The 27,701-nt window shown below is 39.6% G+C and overlaps 1 protein-coding gene across 1 annotated transcript; it reads right to left on the reverse strand.

The window, feature by feature from the left end:
* Positions 1–5,077: 5,077 nt before the first annotated feature.
* Positions 5,078–7,031, reverse strand: LOC136205299 (ubiquitin C-terminal hydrolase 12-like). The gene is made up of 6 exons (XM_065995832.1): positions 6,941–7,031; positions 6,608–6,749; positions 6,485–6,531; positions 5,569–5,848; positions 5,338–5,501; positions 5,078–5,247 (listed from the first exon to the last, which is right to left on the reverse strand). The coding sequence occupies exons 1-6, from the start codon at positions 6,996–6,998 to the stop codon at positions 5,084–5,086; spliced, it is 855 nt and encodes a 284-aa protein (XP_065851904.1). The 5' UTR covers positions 6,999–7,031; the 3' UTR covers positions 5,078–5,083.
* Between the last annotated feature and the right edge of the window lie 20,670 nt (positions 7,032–27,701).

Raw genomic sequence — 27,701 nt, forward strand, 5'->3', positions numbered from 1 at the left:
AAACCCGTCCGAAAAATAAGTGAACTTAGGCCGACCTAGGCGTAAGGTCTTTTTTTTGTTTAAACTCGGTCCAAGAGATCCGTGCCCGTGAACAGGTCTTATTTAAGCCTAAAATGATTTGTTAAATATTGTCGAATTGACCATGCATAAATAGATTAATATGTGTATCGAATATCAATTTATGTAATTACATATTTATATATTTGTTTGGAGCAAAAATAAAGTTTTGTTGATGCATACTGTATACTTTTCATGGGATGAGTTTTTCTTTTTAGTAAACTTTTTAGTTTTTCTTAAAAGAACTAAAGATAAATTTTTATTTTAGAAAACCATTTTTTTTTATGTTTTCTTCATGCATCCGTTCGCTTAGAACTTGTTAAAGTGAACCTCGAAGTTCACTAACTTACTAAAGTGAACATTAGAAGAAACAAACTTTCTAGAATGAACCTCGAGGGAAATCAACTTCTTAAAGTGAACTTTAGGAAAACTTAACTTTTTAAAGTGAAAGCTTGATGGAAACCAACTTCCTAAAGTGAACTTCGAAGAAACCAACTTCCAAGAGTAAACCTCGAGGAGAAACTAATTTTCTAAAGTTTCCTAAAGTGAATCTCAAGAGAAACCAATATGATTACAATGCATCATCTTTGATTGCAAAGAGGAGAACTATATTTAGGTTGCAAAATTCGGCAAGTTGTCGTTATTGGTTGTGAATTTTGGGCAGCAAAATTACCGCCAATGCTAAAAATGGTGCAAAAAATAAAAAGTAAAGTTACAGTTTTATCCCTTAATCATTCACTGTCGATCTCATCAAAAGTTTTTGATTTTCTGATAGGATTGGTATCTGCCATCTCAAACTCTCTTCTCTAATACAATTTTACCCCTCAATTTGTTTGTTGTAAATATTGCTATCATGAAGCTAGATCTGGTTTTAAAGATCAATCTAATAATTACCAACTGATTTATTTTGGTTGCAAAATCTTTTTAGAGACCGGTTTAGCAGCCATATTTTCAGTTGCTAATTACATTTTTTCTTGTAGTGCTTTTTTTGACACAGGGTGACCAAGTTAACATTGGATGGAGTATGTTTTTTTTTTTTTTTTTTTTTTTGCATTCATTAAATTTTATTAAAAAATAGAAGATTATTAAATCGGTTTTGACATATACAGTTTTTAGGACTGCATATAAACATTAAATAAATACAATAGAATATTCGTTTGTATTTCTAATATGTATATTTATTATACATTGAACTTCTAAATACACCAAAACTCACTTAATACAATTATAGTATTCTTTTATATTTTCTATATCTACATTTATTATACATTGAACTTCTAATGTTTTTGGAAAAGTGCAGATTTACCCGTAACTATGAATTTGTGCAATTTTACTCCTAACAATGTCTGATTTGAACTGAGTGATTTGACAGTTATTTGACTATCACATCATTAATAGTGTAATATTAACCTTATATAGAAATAATTGTTAATGAAAATTTTTAATGTAAGGAAACCGAATAACTGAACCGAACCAACTAAAATAATTCGATCAGTTCGGTTCGGTTAGGTTCGGTTTTTATTTTTGAAGCTATTTGGTTTTCGGTTATTTCAGTTCGGCTTGGTTTTCAGACCAAACCGACCATTGAACACCCCTACTAAACACTTCTTATAAATTCTCTCAACCTCCACTAATATATATATATATATATATATATATATGGGTAGCCATGGATCTATTCTTAGGCCATATTCTTTTTCACTTAATTTCAGTTCAATTCAACAGCATTCAGTCAGTTGTTTAACATTATTTATATATAAATTATTATTATTTATTATATTAATTACTTATATAAATTATATATATATAGATACTTTATATGTTTTTATAATTTAGTATTCTTTATATATAATTCATCATTATTTATTATAATTTATCATTATTTATTATGATTATAATTCAATTCAGTTCAGTAACATTCAGTTCAAGAACATGACCTTACTTGCATAAGATAGATTCTATTTTGCATTTTGTTTTAAGTTTATCTTAGATTTTGTGTATGTTGATGTTTATCGTAGAGATGTGTTATAGTGACGTGTAAGGAAGATTATAAGTTTCCAAGATTACCTTTAGTACTATATATATTGCATGAATTGATCTTGTTTGTTTCAGACTTTCAGTATAATGCAATATATGGTCGGCATTCATTTACACTTGAAAACAGTGTGTTAGACTGATATTTCGGTTGCAAATGCATTTTAGCGATCGGAGATATGCATTTAGCGACCGATTACATTCGGTCGCTAAGTAACCTGTTGCTAATATCTGCGACCCGTTTTCACCAGCGATCACAAACATTTGCGATTACGGTTCTGGTCGCAAAGGCTCATCGCAAAGTTAGTGACAGATGCTTTGCGACCACTTTACCGGTCGCTAAGTTTGGCATGGCCCACATAAATTACTGGCGTTGGCAACAGTTTACTGACGAATATGTGCGGAATATTTGTCATAAATTATAGAAATATGAAATATTTTTTTAGATTGGTGAATAATAAAAAACAAAATATGTGTTTTATAATAATGTTTTAAATTGACCCAACTTGCGAACGTTAGAAGTAAAATTGCTCTTAGCTGTCAATGTTATAGGAAAAATTGCACCATTTTAGATGTTAGAGGTATTTTTACACCTTATCCATTCTTTATATATTTTGACCGCTTATCTTAAAATAGAAAAATTTAAAAATTAAAATTGTTTAAAACCAAATTCATTCTGATCTACTGTTTTTTTATTTATTTTTGGGATAATATCCGAACTTTTCTTATTATTTCTAGATAAGTGCAAATTTACTCGTAATATAAAATGATGCAACTTTACCCCTAACATTTTCAAACAAGATCAATTTTTCTTTTACCTAGCAGAAAATTTAGATAGACTGATTTACTATTATTTGACTTGTTATTCAATTGTCACATCAAATCTTTTTAATGTCAATTATATTTAAAATAAATATTTATTTTGTTACTAACAGTTACAAACAACCTACCAAAATGTCAATATTTAACCACGTACAAGTTAATCTAAAAAAATTGCGTAAAATGTTTACCATGTTATTAAAATGGTTATAAAAGACCTATCAAAATTCACGAAATCGATTAATTTGTTTGAAAGATCTGATGTGTCAGTCAAATAACTGTTTAAATTTTCTATTAAGTATGGGCAAAATTGATTTTTGACTGTACTATTTCGTACATTAAGGGTAATTTGCACTTCTTCAAAAACGATAGGGGTAAATTTGGAAGTTATCCCCTTATTTTTCAGATCATTATTTTCGTGGTTTTTTCTTTCTAAATAATCACCTTGTCTCCCCTAACCAAACAACACCGATCGAAATGACTTCAATACCAAAAACTTTAAGATTTAAAGTTGTTTAGAATATCATTTCTATGTAACGAAAGATAATCTACTATTGGAGTGGTCACCTTGCCCAATAGTAAAAAGAGCCTCAAAGTAAAAGCAAAGCTCACGGGCTTTTGTGTGCGGTTTTTTAAAAGGTAAATTACACCAATGGCCTATAAACTTAGCATTTACTTTTACTATAGCCCCTGAACTTTAAAGTTGAACATATATAGTCCTTGAACTTTGATTTTTACTAACATAATAACAATTTTTATCGTTATAAACTTATAGTACACATAACATCCATATTCACCGCATCACAATATCTTGTTTGAATACTTCCTGATGGTGAGGGGTACCCGAGACCTTTAAGTGGCTCAGGGTCCTCCCATGCTTGTAAGCCACCCTATATTGTATGGACTCGGATGGGTTTCAGGCATTAAACCAAATATTTCTAGTGTTGTCTGACTGATAATATTCTTTTGGATCATTTGAATGTCGATCTTTTCTCGGAAGTTGATTGCAGTCCTCCCATATTGTGTGAAGCTCTCTAGACCTTCGACTTTGTGAGTTCAGGACATTCTGAGCATGCTTTAAACATCGTTGATAAGACTAGAATATATATTACTCGTAATCTGACAGTAAAATCGTTTCCCACATCATGGCTCTCATATGTTGCCATGATCTGATTGGATCCCTTCCACCTCATATCTTGGACACTTCGATCCCACCAAATGGAAGCTCCTCCTTGTACATGCTAAGCAACACGCGTCGCCTTCTTACATTTTGGTACTTCAGCTTACTCGAAGAACTTTCTATCTTTATTAGCCGATCTAGAAAGCCCTCAATATGTAGACCTCCAAATATTGGTTGATCCACTTTGAGCCAAAGGTCTCATCTTTGTCTTATATTGGTCTGGCTAGTTCAAATGACCAGACCCCTCTAGGGACTCCTTTGCCTTTGGGACCTCTCCCATGTTTTGCATAATCGTGAGCATTCCAATACATAAAAATCGAAGTTTTCCCATGGGCTCAAAATTACCCAATCCTTAATCAAAATCATCCTTTTCATTGTACATGTCCTCATCCTTGTTGAATTCTTTGTCAAATAAACAAGGACTCATGTCTATTACATCGCAATGCTTAGGGAGTTTAAGATCCTCCACAAAAGCCTTGAGCTTGATGTAGTTGGTTATTGATTTTGGTACTACGTTGTTTCCTCTTGTCCGATCTAAGAGTGGCAGGGCATTTCCTACTCCATTTTATAAGATTCACGACTAGGGTTGGGATTCAACACGAGCTTCTTATCTTAGATCTTACATTTACTTCTAGACTACTTCCATTTGGTTCGATTCAACTCTTGGTTGAATCGTAGCTTCAAAGAGGTTTCTTGCTAGGAAAAAGTAAGTCTCTTATACCATTTGATACAGATCAATAGTGAGCTAAGAGAAATAATTGTGAAGGTTTTGACCTTGAATCAACAAAAATGGATTCTCAAGCTTAACTTGAGTGAATTACGTGAACTTGAGAATGATAAACCTATCATTCCCTAAACTTTTTTGTAACAAAAAGAACGACCATCATTAAATCAAAAAGTTCCATTGGAATGATAAGAAAAACAAAATTATATCCAAACATACAAACACAATAAAACTTCAATCCAAAAGACAAGGTCCATTGCCACATATTTTTAGGAGATCAAATCTTGAGAAACTGATATGCCAGTTATTTTAGCTTCAATAATCAAAGTATCCTTCACTAGGAATCCCTTAGATGCATCATGGAGTTTCTTCAGCAACATGAAACTTTTGTAGCCCCAACCCCAATTGGTTGAGTTTCCAAACCAATCACTATCTGCACAAAAAAAAAAAAAAACTCAGTTTCATATTTGGATGCATAAACATAAACATCATTAAGGATAATAGAAAATATGAATTTCTTCACCTTTATACTCGCTATGGATCCCATTGACCTGATCTTTTATCAAGAACTCATATTCCACATAAACATTAGCTTGATGAGGAGTTGCCTTATTAGCTATTAAGTTTATATATAAGGACAAAGCATGGTCTTTCTCAAATTGTCCTTTAGGGTATAGCGACAATTTCCTGATAATCAGTTTCATTCATTAGATTCCAAACAATTTGCATCAATAAATAGAGTTAGAGATGGTACCATTTATATCCACCAGCACTAAATACTTCACTGTAATGCCGTTTATTTTTCAAAGTTGAAAACTTTTCAATCTTCCAAGTGAAGGTTCCATCAGGAGGATCCTTTATAAGAGAAAACTCAGTCACTTTAGCTGTGTTTTGAATAACATGAACCTCCACACCAAAAACGCAGCAATCATCAACCACATATCCATTGCTTGGATCATTGAACATGGCAAGTGGGAGCAGTTGATCAAAACCATGTTCACTTCTTAAAACATTGTAACGCTTAATTTTTCCATCTGCATAAAATTAATTGAACCATATCAATGAAGCCTCCATATCCAATGACAAGATCAAAAGCATTTCGAGGTTAACGACGGTGAGAGTTAAAGGAGGTAATGCAAAATGAAAGTTAAGTTTAGAGAATGTAAATAAGTTGGTAGACACTACGGTTGTCGGTGATTAATATAAGATCTACTATTGGACCTTAACTATCAGCTCGAGCTTTTAGTTAAAACGGTTCAATGACATGGTATCAGAGCCTCTAGGACCAAACGGTCGAGGATTCGAGTCCCGACAACCTCATTAATTTGTGGAATTAAAACACATGGTGGGATGAGTCTCTGTTGTGCACCCTGCAAGCCCAAGGGATATTTGCGTGTGGGGTGTATCAGAGATTAATATAAAATCTATGATTGGGCCTTAACTATCAGCTCAAGCTCGGTTCCATGAAATAACCCCTAATTCCCTTACTCTCATTTAACTCCATTAACTCCGTCCCAAAGTAAGATTGCATTTAAGTAAAACCAACCATGTATGGTTAAGTAGGTATCTCGAATATGATCGTAAACGAAAAAGCTGAGAAGCACATTAACATGGCTAGAACTAGAAAATGTTTTTCGATCTGTTGATGCCAAATACATAGAAAATGTGACCTTTCCCATTTGCTTTCAAATTTCCATTAGGATACAGAGCCAATTGCCTACGAGGTTAAAAGATCTGTCAGTAATTAACTGATATGAGAAATGTGTAACAAAAAGGAATTGATTTGGTTTTACCATTTGTAATCACCAGATTGAAATTCATCAGATTGGTATTTCCCATCTCGAGTCTTTTTGACAATCTCCGATAACTGTGTGAACGATTTGATCTTCAAAATGAAGTGAGCAGGTGGTGTATCTCTCTTTGATCGTTTGATTTCTGAGTCCAACATTGAAAGCAAATAATTCCAGATTTAATGCTTAATCTTTCTATAACCATAACTCAATCAATCACAAACTAAGAAAGGACTGATAAAATTTATACCAAAAACATTGAAAAAGCAAAACCTAAGAACATTCGATTCGAACCCAACAGAGAGAATTGAATGAAGAAATGTGAAGAAGAATTACCAAAAACATCTTCAGAACAAGGAATTGGGTGTCGATCACTATACTCCATTACTCTCATCCAATAGAGAAAGATACGCTCGTTTTTTTGAATTTTTTGGCATCACAAATGAGGGAAGGAGAAGGAACGGTCTTCGTAAATAGTAATAGTTCAAGTTAGGGTTCTTTTGAAATAATTTTTGGGTGTTAAACCCAGCCCCAAATTCCCACCTCTAGCCCCGTGAAAGAACGAAAATATCCTTTCATGGGTTTTGGGGAGGAAAAAGCTATTTTTTTTGCTCTCCCGACACGCGGGCGTGTGCCTATCACGCCTCACCTTGTGGTCGGGCGTGATAGCCCCACGCCTCACAATGTGGTTGGGCGTGATCGCTACACGCCCGACCACACGGTGAGACGTGGGGCTATCACGCCCGACCACAAGGTGAGGCGTGATAGGTACACGCCCGCGTGTCGGGAGAGCAAAAAAAAATAGCTAGTCCGCTATTGAATTAAATCCGTAAATACCTGTTACATAAAAAAAATTAGTCCGTTGTTGAATTAAACCCGTAAAAAAATTAGTCCGCTATTGAATTTAACCCGTAAATACCTGAATTAACAAAATAAAAATTTAACTAAAATTAACAAAATAAAGATTTAGTTAAACTAAATTAAACAAAATAAAATTTACAACATAAAAATTTAGTTAAACTAAATTAAACAAACTAAAAATTACAAAAAATTAATTAAATTAATTAAAACCCCTCGGACGTATGAACATCACGCCCGACCTATGGTGCAGGCGTATGAACATCACGCCCGAACCACAGGTCGGGCGTGATATTCATACGCCGGAACCATAGGTCGGGCGTGATGTTCATACGCCCGACTGCGATTCCGGCGTTTTTAAAAAATCACCCACAGATTCAATTTTTAAGCTTAAATCAAAAAACAAAAACGGTAAATCTTATTATTTTCGCTTTCCCTTTACGGTTGTTGTTACACTCCATGTTTTGGTTCACAAATTAGTCCGGATTTGATCAAAGAGTGTGTAGGGCATTCGAGAGGTTTTGTGTTTTTTCAAAATTTAGGTAAAGGGTAGTTTGGTCTTTTCATGGGGCTAGGGATGGGAATTCATGGCTGGGTTTAGTAATCCACTAATTTTTTTGGGTTAAGGTACAAAAATGCCCCTAATGTTTTGAGCCAGGAGCAATTTTATCCCTAACATTTAAAATGGTATAATTTTACCCTTAACGTTGGAGGCCAAGAACAATTTTACCCCTAACATTAATAAATTGTGTCAATTTGAGAAATAATTTATCAAACCGTCTTCTCGGTCATGAATATTGTTATCTACACTTCATATACATGTCATTTTATTAGTAACAAATCACAAACATTCGTTGGGATGTGCAAAAAAATAAAAAATAAAAAAATATACTGTCTTTTTGTACGGATAGACAAAAAAAATTCAAAAAACCCACCGAATTTATAAATATTAATCTCAAATTCTATTATTAAATTAGAAAAAACATGAAATCCTTTTTTTAGAACGAATTATTATGCAATTGGCGCAGAATAATGAACAAAAATATCTGTGTTTTATAATAGTGTCTGAAATTCATCAAATTTATCAACATTAGGGGTAAAATTGCACCATTTTAAACGTTAAGGGTAAAATTGCTCCTGGCCCAAAACGTTAGGGGTATTTTTGCACCTTAACCCAATTTTTTTTATTGGCTTTTAATATCTTAGCAGTCCCCTCAAGTTGTTTCAATACTGCAGCTGATCTCGAATTTAGACTTGTGATAACTAACCCCCCTCAACTTGCTTATTTAAAACAAATAGCCTCTCAAATTACTCAATTGGAACAAATAACTCATCAGGTTGCTTATTTAGAACAAATAACTCCTAAAACCTAAAAAAACATTCAACATAATATTATATAAGTAATAAAAAGATTTCAAATTACCGGTTGCTACATCTAACTAATCTAGTGATACATTAAGTAAAGGGAAAAAAACTTCTAAAATAACCTATTTAAAAGGTTATTTATTCGAAATAAGTAAATTAAGAGGGTTAGTTGTCATAAGTCTAAATTTGAAGATTGAGACAACTTGAACAACTAGAAAGGTATTAAGCCTTTTTTATTTATTACAATATTCTTTTATTCGGTAATTTTTCTTTGACCTAATACATAGCACTTGATCATAAAAATAGATTGGAATCCTAAACTTTACATTGCCTTACCAGCCTTTTGAATTTAATTATTTTGTATCACCAACTCAATTTATCTATAAAAATATATTAAATTTCTAAACTTGCTTATTCTCTAACAACTAAATACAAAAACCTATTAAATCTAAATTCTAAAAATACATCTTCATCTATTTGAGAAGAATTTTTTCTCTTCTCTTACTTTTCAACCTAATATAAAAATTAGTGTTGTAGGTTTGAGAGACCGAATGAATGAAGCGTTAATATTATGGTTTTTTTTATCTTTAATTGTTACAAAATAAGCACGTTTAGGGAGTTGGTGAGACACTTATAAAGTTCAGAGAGCTACTATACTTTTATGGACAAGTTCAAAGAGTTGGTGATACGAAATAATAAAATTCAAGGAACTAATGAGATACTTGTAGGGATGGCAACGGGTAGGGTACCCGCGGGTAGTGCCAATCCCAAACTCTTATCCTTTTATTTTTTAATTACCCGTACCATTCCCATTACCCTAATGGGTATATGTTTTGCATCCCATACCATTCGCATTTAATTCATGGATACCCGCGGGTACCCTTACCCGTTAAGAATCAATAAATAAAATAAAAAATATTACAAATTTAACAAAGTATAAATTTAATAAATCATCGATTTAAAAATTGAACAAATTGAACCTTAATCAATAAAAATAAAATAGTTTAGTGGTATCACTTAATGGTTAAAGAACAAAAGTTTAATATTCAAATCGCACATCTTACATCCAAAACACAATAATATTTTTTTAATATATAAAAAATTTAAGACGGGTAACGGGTACCCCGGGGATCTTTCCATACCCATCCCATTACCCTAACGGGTAATGATTTTGATCCCATACCCGTTCCATACCCTTTTATACAGAATACAGGTAGTCCCATTATGGTCGAGTAGTGCCGGGTACCCGCGGGTATAGTATCCGTTGCCATCCCTTGATACTTGTAAACTTTAGGAACCAACCTATTTTCATGACAAGTTTCGGGGAGATGATGATGTTTTTTTTTTTTTTTTTTGAAAGGAGATGACGATGTAGTATTCCTTTTTATTTTATTTTTGTACAGTAACCATCTTTAAAGATTGATTCCACCTCTTCCATTTTTTTTATAAAATGCAAATTTACCCAACGTTTGTTTATATAAAAGTGTGTATTTACCTGTAATATATGAAATATTATAATGCCAAACAATATCAATTTTATCCCTAACTTATCAAACAAGATTAATTTTACTTTTACTTAATAGAAAATTTAAACATATTATTTTATTATTATTTAATTCGTTATTTAATTATCACATCAGACCTTTTTTTTTGGTAGGAAAAGGAAAGGAAAAAACACAAAAACACCTAACAAGGGATTAGCCTAGGAAAGCTAACCCCAATCCTATCTTCTAAAAGAAAAGGAAAGATAAAACCAGGGGGATCAGAAAGAGTAGACACTCCAATATTTATTTTATTATTAACAAAGTTACAAAAAAAAGTCGAAATGGTAATATTTAAATTTGCAAATACAAACTAATCATAAAAAAACTACATAAATTGCTTGTTATTAAAACATGTATAAATAACCTATCAAAATACACATAACTGTTTTATCTATATATTCTATAGATGAACTTGAGGAAGTATTTTTTTCTCTTCTTGATACTCGTAAGAGAACTGGAATGCAGCTTATTGTATGATCATATATGATGACACGCGGAGAAATTCTGATTAACTTTCGTCCCTGTGGGGGCGTCGTTGGATTCGACGGGGGGAAGCTCCGATGCCAAAGTCAGTAAAGAAGAACAAGAGGGCAAACTGAATTGACAAAGGGTAAAAATGAATGTGTACCTTGATAGCCTGAGACGTAGGCTATATATAGCTAGAAAGTTGTAACTTTCAGTAGCTAGAAAGTCTCCATTAATGTTCCATTAATGGCGGTTACAAGCTACCTTTAAGCCGGCGGTTAGCTAATTGATAGCTCATTAATGGTCTTTATGGCCGGGTCGGCCCAACCATTCTAATGGCGAATGAGTGTTCAAGGAGATTCGCCTCATAGGTTCGTTGGCGGGTCTCTTTTGATGGGACATTGGTGATCCGCCAGTCGGATCTCTTTGGAGGATCAATACGCGGCTGTTAGACGAGGTGCCGCGGCCGAATCTCCCGGGCGGACCGGGGGGTGGACACCTCATGGCGACGTAAGCGGTGATTGGCGCCGAAAGCAACCAATCGTGGAATCAAGCTGCTCGGCAGGACTGGAGCTCGGAGTATGGAAGAGTCGCCACCCACGAATGGGAAAATGAACACTGATCCCTTGCGGGAGACCGATGAGGGTTCGGAAAACTTAGGTACGAGCCGAGAAGGCTAGCTCCTTTCCGGAGAAAGGCTACTAGGCACCCCGACATCGCCCGGTTATGAACCACCGGCCTCCTACTCAGCGTGTTAGGCGATAACGGACTAATCGCATATTTTTTTAAGTTTAAAATTCATTTGAAACCTTTTCTTTCTCATTTTGAAAACCGTTTTGAGCATATATTATTGAAAGCCACTTTGGTAAAGAATCACCCATTTTGTATGAATTTATAAAAGATAGGAGAGAGAGGGGAAGAAGGAAGAATTGATTCGTTTACAATGTGATTTATGCTTCGTATTGCACACTAATTTCTAAACTAAACTCACTTCCCAAAAAACGAGTTTATTTACATGGTTCGTACCTTAATCGCCGTTGGAACGATTTAGGTACGTTTCAAAATCACGTTTGATGACGTTCACTCGAATCGCCGTTGGAACGACTCGAGCGTTTAAAAATGTTGAGATAAAAGCCTTAATAAGAAAACGTGGTTAAGCATACAAGTCAATTTATTTTGTACAAACCATTTAAGAAAACGATTCAAAACTCTATTGTTTACAATAAAAACGATTTTAATTACAAGGCTCACTTAATCCGTCGTTGGAACGGATTAAGGTTTTAAAACGTGATGATTTTAAGAAATGGTTTAAAGAGGTCAAGAAAACATTATTTACACTTTAAGAATATCTAGAAAACTTTAAATTTAAATAAGCAAATTAAACTCTCTTTTTGTGTTTTATTTTCCCCTTTCTCTCAATTAACCTTTAATATTATCATAATCACAACAATAAACTAACTAAACCAAAATTTACCCAATGAAAACCGATTTAAAATATATACACCTAAGTATCTAAAGAATAAGGAAAAGAATATATATATATATATATATATATATATATTTTTAACCAAAATTAATGATATATCTATAGATAAAATAAGAATAAGTAAAAATATTATGTAACAAACATATATGGAATAATAATGAAAATACTAACTATAATACATTTTTACTCTAAATATGTGAAAATAACGGGCAAAACTCCTAAATAGGAAAACAACATTTATCCCGAAATAGTTTCATCTAATAATAACTAATATAACCCAAATAACCCAAAAACTATATATATGTATATACAAAACCAAATCAATGAAAATCATAATCAAATATACAAAATAAATAAGTATATAGATAATCATTAAGCAAATGTCTCAAAAATAATTTTTACCAACATATTACATAATTATACATATGTATATAAGGGATTGAAATGCCAAAAAGTTGAGAAAATGGGTTAAAAATGGTGTTTTTCGGATTCCAGCAGATTACCGACGGAAAATCCGTCGCCAATATGCTGTTAGTGACAGAAAATGTAGGATTACAGCAGCACTCCAAGACTTTCCAGATTTGTTCAAAAGCTTTAAATTAAGTCTAATTCAATCGTTTTGGATCTCCGAACTACCAAAAATGGATCATAGTCTATAACGGAGTTTCCTAAAACGACGTTTTTATTTTAAAACGTTATTCGAAAACATCTTTTCAAAAACCTATAATTACAACGTTTTTAATACCCGAACTACCTTTTAATCGGATCACGGTTCGTATTGGGATATTAAAACGAGGTTTTTGATTTAAAAACAAAACCGAACGTTTATCTAATACAAGACAAAAATTAAATAAATACGCGAAATTAAATAAAACGTGATAAAATAAATAAATAAATAAATAAATAAAACTATCACATAAAAATAAATAAATAAAAGAAATAAATTAAATAAAATAAAACGAGTCTAGTCCTTAGATAATACCTCAAGTTCGGTATTGACGGTTCAAGTCGGTTGATCCCACGAATCGTGCTTTTCCGGTGTTTTTGTGTTTTTGTGCTAGCACGACGTCGCTGAGCACTCGCGAGCCGTCCACTTGACGTCCGCGACTCACATTAACTCTTCTCTTCTTATTATATATTTTTGTTTTTAAAACTTCCGGAATCAACCGCTTCGACTGTCTTGTTTACAGGTTTTCATCATAGGTCCTCCGACTCGGTGTCTATAGTTGCCCCTACTTTCCTATTTTGACAGTGATGTGTGTGTTTTGAAAACGTTTTTTGCTAACGCAAAACATGCAATGTAAAGCATATAAAAGTACAAGACACGTAAAGAGTAGGAGGGAGAATACCTGACCTTCGCGCTGCGCGCTCTGACGTCGTTTTCGATTCTTGCCAGCCTTGCCTCTGAATCAGCCATCGGTGGATGTTCTTCTTTTGGATCTTAGCCTATGTTGACTGCGAGTAAAATGGCTCAGAAGCGACCCCGGCCTACGACCGGGGGGAAAATGGCTCAAAAGCAGCCCCGATTCGCGACCGGGGTAAAATGGCTCAAAAGCAACCCTAGTCCACGACCGCGGGTAAAAATGGCTCAAAAGCAATCCCGGTTCACAACCGGGGTAAAATGGCTCAAAAGCGACCCTGGTCCACAACCGCGGGCAAAAATGGCTCAACAGCAACCCCGGTTCACGACCGGGGTAAAATGGCTCAAAAGCAACCCTGGTCCATGACCGCGGGTAAAATGGCTCAAAAGCGACCCTAGTCTACGACCGAGGGTAAGATGGCTCAAAAGCGACCATAGTCTACGACTGTGGGTAAAACATGGCTCAAAAGCAGAGTTTCTTTTTAACAATTCTGAATTCTTTTACAACATTGTTGTCTGTATTTTCTTGTTGGAGCTAGTGTCTTGGAGGTTTGAATGGTTTGATAGGAACGTCTTTTTAGTCCGGAATGATTCCAACTAACAATTATTTTTCTGTTGACTGTCATCTGTATTTTGACTGGTGCCACTGTTCTGTAAAAATTGGCTATCATCTGGAGTTCTTATCTTGACAGTATTGGTCACTGTTTGGGAGAAGCGCAGGCTAAAACAGACTGCAAATCGGAGGTATGTGCACCTGGTAAATGATTATTTACTTTTTACCTTTATGTCACATCGTAACTTTTTCACTTTTTACGGGAATGCCATTCCCCTTTCCTATATAAGGTGGTGGGGTTTCATTTCAACCCCACACCTTCTCTCTCTTCTCTCTGTTTCTAAACTTTGATTTGGATCATTCTCGGGATGGATTTGGATCAATATGATGGCATGAAGGGCATGGAGGCGGGCTTTGTGAACCTTGACCAAGTGGACCCTTTTCAGAACCCCGCAACACATCTGAGCTGGACCCGATGTACCCAGGTAAGTACTTTCTTACTTCCTCATCCTTCGACTAAAATTCTAGGCTTTAGTATCCCTACTTGAACATGATTTGCATGCTAACCTCTAGATTGCCTTAGAAGACTTTTAGTTAGAAAACGTGAATTTCTTTGCTCGTAAGTAACACTTTATCTTTTCGTAAGAATGCGAACTATATGCATGTGAATAGTAAAAATGCGAATCAATGCATGCCAACAGTAAAAACAAACGTGAATAGTGCACGTGAATAGTGAAAATGTGAATAGTAAAAACGTGAATAATGCACGTGAATAGTAAAACATGAATAGTGCACGTGAATAGTAACAACGTGAAAATGCACGTGAATAGTAAAAACGTGAATAGTGCACAGGAATAGTAAAACATGAATAGTGCACGTGAATAGTAAAAACTTGACTAATGCACGTGAATAGTAAAACTTGACTAATGATCGTGAATAGTAAAACTTGACTAATGCACATGAATAGTAAAACTTGACTAGTGCTCGTGAATAGTAAAAACTTGACTAATGCACGTGAATAGTAAAAACTTGACTAATGCACGAGAATAGTAAAAATTTGAACAATGCATGCGAATAGACCAAAGAATAATGAATAAATCAAATCATATACAGACAACCCTAAGGGAGAGATTTCACCAAATGACGGTCTAAATTGACAAGATGTCTCTAGGGTAGATTTGACTGAAAGGATAGCTAGGTTAACGTGCTTTCATCAGATGGAAGCCTAGGAATAACCCTTAAACTTACCTGTTCTGTTCTTTCCAGTTTATCGGCATTTCTGGGACTACCGTGGATATTCACACATGGTACTCTATACTAGGCGCCGCGGCGAGAGCCCGTGTGCATGAGTTGGGCTTTGAGCCCTTTATTTTAGTGTTACCCCGCGCCAATGGGGTGTGTGACCGCTTTGGCCTATGGGCCTTATGCAAGAGATGGGTTGACTCGACCCACACCTTCCAGCTTTCTTCGGGGAGATGACCATCTCGCCCAGAGATTTCTCCTTACTGACCGGGCTGCGGGGGAGTAGCACTCCGGTTCCCTTTTCTTTCGATGCGATGCGCCCGCGAGTTGACCGCACTAGATTGGCTGCCTTGATTGGGCCAGGAGTTTATCCAGGTGCCAAGTCCACCCCGGCGAAGTTCATCACTACCTCGGGGCTTTTGAGTCGTAGGGACTTTTGCGGGACTGACGACACCGATCTGGCTGTCCGCAGCTTCCTGATATATGCTTTGAGCGAGACGATCTTCCGCACCAAGAGCGGGACGATTCATGCAGGTCTTATTCAGGCTTTCAGCGATATGGATGCGGTGGCGTCCTATGATTGGGCTGGAGCGGGTCTAGCTTTCCTGTACAAGTTTTTGGATTTGACTTGCCGGAAGCGCAAGGATTTCGGCGGCTATACTTTTGCTCTACTGGTACGTGGTGCATCCTTGACTCGCCCTTTTTATCTTCTCCGCACTTTCTGTTCGTAACCTTTGTTTTTACAAGCAGGTTTGGGCCTACGAGAGGCGGATTCTTCCTAGCGAGCATCGGCGCAGGCCACGGGTGCCGAAGCCCCCATTCATGGCTCGATGGAGAGAGTTCGATTTAGGTACCGAGGAGAGGCCGACGGTGGCGCAACTCCTAGATTGGATTGATTCGCGGACTTTGGGACATGTAAATATCTTCTAGTCGTGCTAGATTCTTGTTTGATCAGACCTGACTTTTTCTTTGTGTTTTTAGATTAAGTTCAGGTGGGACGACCTTGACTTCGGTCCCGATTACGCGTATGTTACCCTCATCCAGGAGCAGCAGTGTGTGCTTATCGGTCCTTACGTGCGGGCCTGGTATTTAGGCGACCGGGGCATCACTGGTATTAGGGCCTCGCACTGGTCACCAGGCGAGATCCCCGTCTCTATGTTCGCGGTGCGGACCATGCCTTTGTCGGTCATTCGTCAGGACTTGACCCGCCGATTTGTTGGTAGAGAGGTGTGGGTTCACGCCGGAGGCCGTGCTCTCTACTTATCGACCTTGTTGAGTGCGAGGGATGCCCCAGCAGTGGCGATGGAGGTGGACCCTGTAGCAGACGTGTTTTCGCGGGAGGCTGTCGCGGTAGTCTTTGGTCGGGAGGAGGTCCCGGTGAGTGGTTCGCCCTATTTATCTTTATTCCCGAGATAGTTAGTGGTATTTATTGTGTCTCTATTTGCAGGAGGGTTCCTGGAGGAGTGCCCATCTGTCAGATTTCTTCGACGGTGCCCGAGCTCAGACATCTGCGAGCGAGCCGCCGTATTATGTTGGCGAGTCCTCTAGCGCTGCCCGACCGGAGAGGTCCCCTCTAGGCGTACCCATCCCGGACTTTGGGAGGGATTTTGCGACTGTCTATTATGACGAGTCCGGGGTGGCCTACGCCGGTGTCGAGATGGCTCCTCCTGTCTTTATGTCGAGGGTACCGTTTGATCCCTCAGACGCCTCCCAGACCTCGAGGGAGACTTGCACCGATTACGTGGGGCTGTCTGGTTACTTCCGAGATCGACTCAGCTTGCGCTGTGCTGACCATCTGGTATGTATCATTACTTTATTTTAGTGTAGTGGAATGTATGCATATATGTATGTATGATTTCTATTCCTGCCAGTGTTGCTTTTTTTTCATATTTTTTTTTTCTTTCTTTTTTTTCCACAGTGACCTTCACGCACATGAGCGGAGACGGAGTGAGTCGGTGCAGGAGTCCAATGCCAGGGTTGGCCAGGTTTACCGAGAGAGGAACGACCACTGGTCAGAGGTGATGCGGAGAGAGACTACGGGACGCCTTGCTATTGAGGAGAGGGCGCGAGAGGAGACTACCGGACGCCTCGCTGCTGAGGCGAGAGCACGAGTCGCCGAGGAGAGACTTCGAGTCGCCGAGGAGGCCCTATCTGCGGAGCGGGCGTCGCATCTGAGGGATTTTGAGGACTACTGGGATATCCCTCCTTATTAGGCTTGTCATGTATGGCTTTGTAGTTTTTATCAGGATTACCCCGATGTATAGCTGATGTATAGGGAGTGGGGTGGATAGTATGTAGGCTTTTTATTGTGAAAAGTTAAGTAAGAAATGTATAACTCATGATTCATATTACCGTGCATTCAGTAGATTATGATGATTCCAATCATTCTCTTCAAATATATTCATGCCTTTATTTATTTACGAACAACAGAAATACTTAGCCGCTTATACATTACTTTTGTAATTGCTCAAGATATAACTATTGTTACCAGGACCTGCCTTTTTTCGGTTTTCAGATCCCAGCTATTTTTCATCTCTCATTTTACTATCCCGGAATTTTCAAATGAGTGCCCTTTCGGGTTTTCACCCATTGGGATGTCCCTGATTGTTGCATAGGTCGCCCTTTGCGGGTTTTCAACCTATCGGGAATTTTTATTTCTTTCTTTTTTTTTTTACGAAAAGTATTTCTTAAGCCTATCCAGATTGGTAGGTTTGGAGAACTCCATGCCGTCCACGGTGGTAAGCTTCACCGCCCCTTTGCTCAGGATTTTCTTCACGAAGAACGGTTCTTCCCAATTAGGCTTAAACTTGCCCCTAGGGTCGGTGTACGTCATGCGGATCTGTTTCAGCACCAAATCTCCCTCTTTGATAGGGCTAGCCTTGACCTTTTTGTTGAAGGCTCGAGCCATCCTTCTTTGATATAACTGCACATGGTAAAGGGCTTCCATCCTTTTCTCGTCTACTAACGCTAACTGTTCACATCGCTTCTTCACCCATTCTGTCTCGGGAATCTCTACTTCCACTGCAATTCTCAATGATCGCTTTTCGATCTCTATTGGGAGAACGGCTTCTGCACCGTATACCAAGGAAAACGGCGTTGCCCCAGTCGAGGTTCTAACTGTCGTGCGATAAGCCCATAACGCGAGTGGGAGCTGCTCATGCCAATTCTGATGTGATTCTACTATTTTTACGAGAATTCTTTTAAGATTATTATTAGCTGCTTCTACCGCCCCATTAGCTTGTGGTCGATAAGGGGAAGATCTATGATGCTCAATGCCGTACTCCTGGAAGAGACTTCTTACTTCCCCCTGAAACTGGACCCCGTTATCCGTAATCATGTGATGAGGCACTCCGAACCTGGTGATCAAGTGTTTCTTGATAACATCGAGATATTATCATGAGGACCAAAAGAGATATCTGCCTTTAAGTATGCCACGTAGCAAAGGAAGTCAGCTGGCGGATCTCCCTGGACTAGCTTTAGGAGATCCGCTGGCGGATCTCTAAAGCGAATCTCTCCATTCACATTGGTAACGGCTGGCCGCCGACTCGGCCATAAAAGATCATTAAATGGATCATTAACTGTCTTACCTGCCAGGTTAAGAGTAACTTGTAACCGCCATTAAATGAGCATTAATGGGGACTTTCTAGTTACCTAGAGGTTACGAACTTCTCAACTATATATAGCCTACCATTCTAGGCTATCAAGGTACTCAGACTTTTCTATATTCTCTAAGCTTTTTCAATATAGTTTATTCTTCATATTCTCTACTGACTTTGGCATCGGAGTTTCCCCCGTCGAACCCAACGACGCCCCCCACAGGGACGAGCTCCGATCAGAAGTTTCTCCCTTGTTATCAATTGGTGCGGTGAAGGTGGAATCCTTGATCAAATAAAGGGTTTTTCATTCACACTGAAACATCATGACCGATGGAGGACAAAATCCCTCCTCTGGGATTGAATCACCGATAATTACACCATCTAGTGCTGATCGCACTAACACAACTGCTCCTGTAACAAATATCGATGGAAACATGCCCACTGCTTCTTTCATCGATATGTGTGCTCGGGATATCGAGGCACGATATGGGCTTGAAATTGGGAACCGCCTCCGGGCGTTCATGACTCTTCCTCCTCGTTGGAGTACGGTATCTACGTCAGCTGTCTCATCTTTACCTCCATTAAACTTTGGTCTGGGACCAGGTGCCCATAGCTCTTCATTCCTTCAAGCTCACAACATTGATTCCATGATAACTACTACGACATCGGGTGGCGGACGACCGGTTATCAGGGAGTTATTTCCTGGCGAGGGAAGTCGAAGGAATGATACGGTCCCTCCTGGCGGATCGGAGATTCCAAGGTTTAATCTTGATGGATCAAATGTACCTAGGCGCCCGCGGACAAATTCGTCTCTTGGAGGATTTAAGGAGCCCATTCGTAAAAAGCATAAAAAGGATAAAAATAAGCAAGCAGGATCCCCACGCCGTGGCAGATCACCTCCATCTACTGGTCGTAGAAGAAGTAAAAGGCCAGAAAAAACATCTCATATAGGTGGACCACCGCCACATCCATCTTCAGGAACTGTTGGACGCACCTCGTCTGGAGGCCAGCAAGGAGGAAATGGTCCAACTCCCCCAGGCAGAGGAAGTGGTGGAGGAGATGGTGGAGGAAGAGGAGGGAGCGGACGTGGTAATGCAGGAAGACATTCGCCATCAGATCCATCGTCTGATTCAAGTTCTTCTTCTTCTTCTTCTCCAAGTAGATCGCCACGAAGGGGTCGCCCTAGGGCGGATCCGGAGAATTTTGATGATAGAGTGAGGGCCCTAGTACTCCAAATGAACGAAGAAAATGCTAGGCACAATCCATTCGCCCATAGGGATTCGCCTTTTGCAGCCTGGATCGAGGCAGAGGAAACCGACAGAGCTTTCAAGATTCCTAATCTTGCAATATACACAGGCAAAGATAATCCGGAAGCTCATGTTCGAAATATCGAATCTTGGCCAGGCTCAATCGAGCCACCGAACCCGTGCTCTGCAAAATGTTTGTCACCACGCTGGGAGGTCCAGCTTATTTGTGGTTTCAATCTCTACCTCCAGGATCAATAAACAGCTTTGATCAATTAAGCAGGGAATTTTGTGCTAAATTTGCTGGTTGTATTCCTGCAGTGGTGAAATCTGGAAAGCTTTTTGAATTAAAGCAGAAGGCGAATGAACCCCTCCGAGACTATGTGGACACTTTCAACCAATTGTGTATACAAATCGTTGATGTAGATATCTCCGTAGCTGTGGAGTGTTTTGTGAGAAACACTACTTGTAAAAGTTTGCAAGAGGATCTCATTCGTAAAAAGCCCACCAGCATGGCAGAGTTAATGGAGCGTTGTAAAGACTTTATAGAAGTGGATGACATTCGCCGAGGTTCGCCATCATCACCAAAAAAGGACAGAGGCGAATCTCGTCCTCGGGACCGGGACAAGGACAAACGTCAGGATTCTTCTTCTCGGAACAAACGAAGGGATTCTCGGAATAAATCAACGTTTGTCACCTCCTTCACACCTCTCAATGCCTCTAAAAGTGAAGTTCTTATGTGGATTGAGAACAGCCAGCACAAGCGGAGCATTTCATACCCCGAGCCAAAAGGGGGGGAGTACACCAATAAAGGTAAAAATCCTAAAAATTATTGTAAGTATCACAGGAAAAATGGCCATGATACGGATGCTTGCTGGGAGTTAGCTCGAGAAATTGAACGACTCATTGAAAGAGGTAAATTGGATCGGTTCATCCAAGCTGAAGGAAAAGAAGAGGATAGATCCAAGGAGGACCCAAAGAAGAAAGGAAAGGGTACCATCAATGTCATAGCAGGAGGACCTGGTTATCAGCCAGCATCGAAAAAGGCGAAGACGACCGCCCTTGATAGGACATCATTAAATCGCCCTTTCTCAGACGCAGGTCCTGAGATTCCACCCCATGCAGATGCACTGGTCGTCACCATGATGGTTGAAGGTTGGGAAATGAAGAGGGTAATGATTGATACGGGAAGTTCATGTAATGTCATTACCCGAGGAGCATTCGCCAGACTCCGGATTGATCCCGTCCAGGTGGAGCCGACGGTGGTTGACATTTTGGGAGTGACAGGTCATACCATTCAGACGAAAGGCCAAGTTAATTTGGATTGTGAGCTTGTTGATAATGATCAAGTTTGGAGAGGAGATTTGGAGTTCTCGATCTTGGATGGACAATTAGCTTATAACATTATCCTCGGACGACCTTTTATCTCCGAAGTTGTAGCTCTTATCTCTATTCGCCATTTGACACTTTACATTCCCACGGTCAAGGGAGGTGTGATGGTCAAAGGTTGTCAAAAGGTGGCCCAAGAAACATATTCGGCATCCTTAATGATTCGCCCTCAATCTAAGGAAGAAGATGAAGAGGAGCGTGTCACAATGGCCTTAGGCGAAACCGAAATGTACTTTATGGCAGAGGAGAAGCAGGTACGAATAGCTAAGGGGCTACGGGGCAAGATCAGAGATGCAATCACCAAAGTACTTTGTGAAGCTGAAGATGTCTTTGCATGGAAGGACGAAGTTCTCCCAGGAATTAGCCCAGATGTGATCACCCATAATCTCAACATCGATAAAGATGCAGTTCCTGTGGCTCAGAAGCGGAGAAACCATGGTCCGGAAAGGCAAAAGGTGATAGAGGAAGAGATCGCCAAGCTCCAGAAGGCAGATGCCATTGAGGAGGTACTCTACACACAGTGGTTGGCGAACGTCGTGCTAGTCAAGAAAGCTGGCGGATCTTACCGCATGTGCATTGACTTTACAGATCTCAATAAAGCTTGCCCCAAGGATAATTATCCTTTGCCATGCATAGACATGCTTGTAGATGGAACTGCCGGTCACGCAATGTACTCCTTTACTGACGTGAAGTCAAGCTATCATCAAATCCCCATGGAGCCCTCAGATAGAATTAAGACCTCGTTCATGACGCATCAAGCTACTTATTATTTTAAAGTCATGCCCTTCGGGCTTAAGAACGTAGGTGCTACCTATCAGAGGATGATGAACAAGATATTTGCGGACAATAAGAGCGGTAATTATTTTGTCTATGTAGACGATATGATCATTAAAAGCACAACTGTAGAAAGGCATGCAGAAGATATAAAGGAGGTATTGGGCGTACTTCAGCACCACAACATCAAGTTGAATCCAGAGAAATGCACTTTCGGGGCAACATATGGGAAGTTTTTAGGATTCATGATCAGCGAAAAAGGAGTCAGCCCAAATCCTGACAAGGTCAAAGCAGTCCTAAAAATGCAAGCGCCCCAGAATACCAGAGAAGTACAGCGCCTCAACGGACGTATCATAGCCTTGGGCAGGTTTATCTCTTGCTCAGTTTGTAGATGTCAGCCTTTTTTCGAAGTCATCAAGAAACAAAAAGCATTCGAGTGGAATGAGGATTGTCAAAATGCCTTTGAAGGAATCAAGCGGTTCCTCACAGAGCCACCCATGATGAGCCGACCTTTGAAAGGGGAGGATCTTTACATGTACGTATCGGTTACGGATAAAGCCGTATGCACAGTCATGATACGAGAAGAAGATGGCCAACAATTCCTAATTTATTACGTGAGTAAAGTTTTGAAAGACGCTGAAACCAGATATTCAAAGCTGGATAAAATGGCACTGGCTGTTGTAACCACGACAGTTCGCCTTAGGCCATATTTTCAGGCGCATACTGTAATAGTTCGAACCAATATACAAATGAGAAAGGTATTGCAGAAGCCGGACACTTCAGGAAGGTTGATGGAATGGGCGATTCGCCTGGGCGAATTTGATGTAAGGTATGAAATCAGATCATCTTTGAAAAGTCAGGTCCTGGCGGACTTCGTGAATGAATTCACTGACGAAGGGATATCTCATCCCAAGCCTCCGTTAGAAGAATGGTCGATGTACACTGATGGAGCTTCCTCGGCGGATGGAGCAGGTGTGGGAGTTGTGATCAAAGGTCCCCACTACATAAGATTGCGATACGCAGCAAAATTAAATTTCCATGCCACTAATAATGCTGCTGAGTACGAAGCTCTGATACTGGGATTACGTCTACTTCAAGAAATCACCCTAGAGCGGATCGTGATATATAGCGATTCAAAACTAATGGTCAACCAAGTAATCAAGAATTACGAGGTGAAAGACGAGATTCTGGCCAAATATGTAGCAGAAGTCAAAAAGTTGCTGGATCACCTTGAAGTTAAAGAAACTAAGTGGGAATTGATTCACATACCAAGGGAATCCAATACAGAGGCTGATCAATTGGCCAAAATGGCTTCCTGTGAGGAAAAATGGGCGGACCCGGATTGTCCCTTTGAAGTAAAAATGGCTCCAGCATTTGCCTCTGAAGAAGTGTCCCTACTCACAACGGTGGAGGGTGATTGGAGATCGGTCGTCCGCCAATATCTGCTGAATGGATCATTACCTGAAGACAAGGAAGAGGCACGAAGGATAGTTAGGAGATCAGCCTATTTCTCATTGATCAATGATGGTCTTTACAGAAAATCCTTTAGTCATCCTTGGCTGAAATGCATTCTACCAGAAGAAGGGCAGCAGATCCTCAAGGAGCTACACGAGGGATCCTGTGGGTCACATGAAGCTTCCGCCACGATCTTGAAGAAATCCAGGTTAGCAGGTTTCTACTGGCCCACAGCTGAATTAGATGCCCAGAGTTTGGTAGAATCTTGTCACAATTGTCAGATTCATGCAAATGAGTCACATACTATCAAACATATCCAAAAGCCAATCATTGAGGGACGTCCATTCGCCCTCTGGGGAATAGACATCGTTGGCCCATTTCCCCCAACTCGCCGGCAAAAGAGGTACGTAATAGTGGCAGTAGACCATTTCACCAAATGGGTAGAAGCCGAGGCTGTTTCCTCTATTACAGCAGAATACATGGTGGAGTTTGTCAAGGACAACATCGTGGGAAGATATGGCATTCCACATACCATCATCACTGACAACGGAACACAGTTTAACTGTGGCAAATTCAAGGCTTTCTGTGAGGGGTTGGGCATCCTGAACAGATTCGCCTCCGTTTATTATCCTCAGTCCAATGGAATGACCGAAGTTACCAATCGGACAATTGTTAAGGGGATAAAGAAGAGGTTGGGAGAGCATGACAAGAAGTGGGCGGATCAGCTTACAAGTGTTTTATGGGCTTATCGTACCACTCCAAGAACAGCTACTGGGGAAACACCATTTGCCCTTTCTCATGGAGTGGAGGCCGTGATCCCAGTTGAGATACAAGTCCCCAGTGATCGGGTAGCCTTTTATTGTGAAGAGGACAACAACAAACGACTAAGGGAGCGTTTGGATCAGGTTGAGGATCGCAGGAACCAATCCTATGTACGCATGGCAGCATACAAACAGCGAATCGCGGCTTACCATGATAAAAATGCCAAGCTTGTAGATCTAAAGATAGGAGATCTTGTGCTTCGCAAAACTAACAAAGTCCAATCTCGAGAAGGCAAGGGCAAGTTGGGGCTGAACTGGACGGGTCCATACCAGATAGTAGACAAGGTTGGACCGGCCACATTCAAAATACAAGATATGGAGGGCAATACACTGCCACGCACGTGGAATCTCCAAAACCTCCGCAAATACTTTGTTAAAAAATGAAGTATGTTCATGGTCTTGAGCACTCTTTTTCCTTTAACAAGCTTTTTCCCATGTGGTTTTTCTTGTTAAAGGTTTTAACGAGGCTCATTTATAAAGACCTATTTGCTGTAATAAGGTGTTTCTCCCATTAATAAACATTGTTGGTTTTATCATCTATGTTCTTTTTATAGTTTACTGCTGCAATATCAATATTCCAGTCTTAAAAAGAAGGGGGGTATCCAACGCTCTCCACATTCAATGTAGATCCGCCACTTGGCGGATCCTGATCACCGATTGAGTTAAAACGATCCTTGGACGCAAGGTCTTTACACTCTCTTATCCCTCCCAGAGAGGGATTCACAAGTCCTGCGGGCGGATCATTTCACCTCAAAGATAGGTAGCAAATTGAACCCCTGGGCAGCTTTACTTCCTCTAAGAAGGAATAAAACAGCTTCAAACCTTCACAAAGGTTCATACCATGGAGTATGGCTGGCCACCTACTCCAAACATAAATCCTAAACATGCTTATGTTCAAAGTACTTCTTTACGTAAATGTAAGAGTAAAATAAATAGATAACAGCGTAAAGGATTAACCAGATTGTACTTAGAAGATTTTTTACAAAAAGATCTTTAAACAAAAACTAAATAATAATAGGGGCATCCTCTTTTTTGCTTCCTTCGCCTATGATGCTTGCTTGAGGATCCTTCTTCTCCACAGTCACAGATCCGCCACCAGGAGATACCTCCTTATCCTTCGAAGAAGTAGGACCCGGTGGAAGGACAGAATCAAGAATGGGCTCTGTACCTACCTTGGGCGGCATCTCTTCAGAATTGTCCGCCACAACTGTGGGAGAAGGTTTGGTCTCCTGCGGGGGTCCTTTCATCCATTTCCGTACATAATTGCGAAGGTATTCCCTGACATCTGGCATTTTGTTGAACCTCACCACGTCTTCTGGTTCGGGGACGGCGAGCAGAGGATCTGTAAAGTCAACTTCGGGATGGGCCAGGGAGAAGTACGCCATAAGCATCTCGCCATAGTAAAACGCCTGTACACCCGCCGTGTATTCAGCTTCTCCGAGAGCATCCTCATGGCTTTTGGCATCAGAAGCCATCGTTGCCTTTAAACTTTTAATCTCTTCATCCCGAAGAACTAAAGCCGCTCTGGCGGAAGCAAGATCCGCGTTTGCAGAGGCAATGGTGGAATTGGCATTCGCTATCTCTTTTTCTAACCTTTCAATGGTTGCCCTGTCCGCCACGTTCTGAAGGAGTCCATTTTCCAAAGTACGCAGACGGGCATACAACTATAAAAGACAAAATGATTTAGTCCAAGGGCGAAAAAGATGTGAAGGAATTATCATTATCTACATTCTTTTTGAACTTACCGAAAGAAGCTCCGATTTCCCCTTCTAGACATGAGTTGGCCCGGGGATTTGGTTATAGTTCCTTTGTACCTCTCCCACCTGACCCAAGTTCCTAGAGCTGCTCATGCCAATTCCGATGTGATTCTACTGTTTTTACGAGAATTCTTTTAAGATTATTATTAGCTGCTTCTACCGCCCCATTAGCTTGTGGTCGATAAGGGGAAGATCTATGATGCTCAATGCCGTACTCCTGGAAGAGACTTCTTACTTCCCCCTGAAACTGGACCCCGTTATCCGTAATCATGTGATGAGGCACTCCGAACCTGGTGATCAAGTGTTTCTCAATGAACTTTCTCATCTGTTTGGATCCCAATTTGCTAAACCACTCTGCCTCTACCCACTTGGTGAAGTAATCAATGGCGACTACAATAAATTTGTGCCCATTTGAAGCATTAGGCCTTACCTCACCGATGATATCAATGCCCCAGGATGCAAATGGCCAAATAGGTGCTAACACATGTAATTCCATGGCTGGTAGATGACTACAATCTCCGTGGATTTGACAATCGTGATATTTTTTCACATACTCGTTACAATCTTTTTCCATGGTGAGCCAATAGAAGCCTTGCCTTATGATTTTCTTTGTTAACACCGCTCCTCCCATATGGGTCCCACAAATTCCTGAGTGTACTGATTCCATTGCCTCGCGGGCTTCTCCCGCATCCAAGCACCTTAGTTGTAACCCGTCAATGTGCCTTTTGTAAAGTAAGTCGTTGTGGATGACGAACTGCTGAGCTAAACTTCTAATCACAGCTTGATCCCTAAGTTCTGACTCTGCCGGGTATGTTCCACTCTTCATAAAGTTCACGATATCGAAATACCACGGCTTTTCATCTGCCCCTAATAGCATTACGTCTTCGTAGTATGGTTTGTGAGATCTCCTCAATACCAACGGCTTCGAGGCAAGGTTCTGAGGGTTGTCCCAAAATGACACCAAAGTGGCTAAAGCATCCGTTGCCTGGTTCTGTGCTCGAGGAACATGATAAAAACATTCCTTGAATCTTTGTGCCAACCCCTCGAGCTGGTCTAGGTATGGACGTAGCCTTTCTTCCCTCACTTCCCAGTTTCCTTGTGCCTGTTCGATGATCAGCTTTGAGTTGCCCCAAATTTCAACATATGATGCTCCTAGTGCTGCTAGTGACTCCAACCCATAGATGCACG

This window comes from Euphorbia lathyris, chromosome 9, assembly GCF_963576675.1.
Source record: "Euphorbia lathyris chromosome 9, ddEupLath1.1, whole genome shotgun sequence".
In the NCBI taxonomy this organism is placed as follows: domain Eukaryota; kingdom Viridiplantae; phylum Streptophyta; class Magnoliopsida; order Malpighiales; family Euphorbiaceae; genus Euphorbia; species Euphorbia lathyris.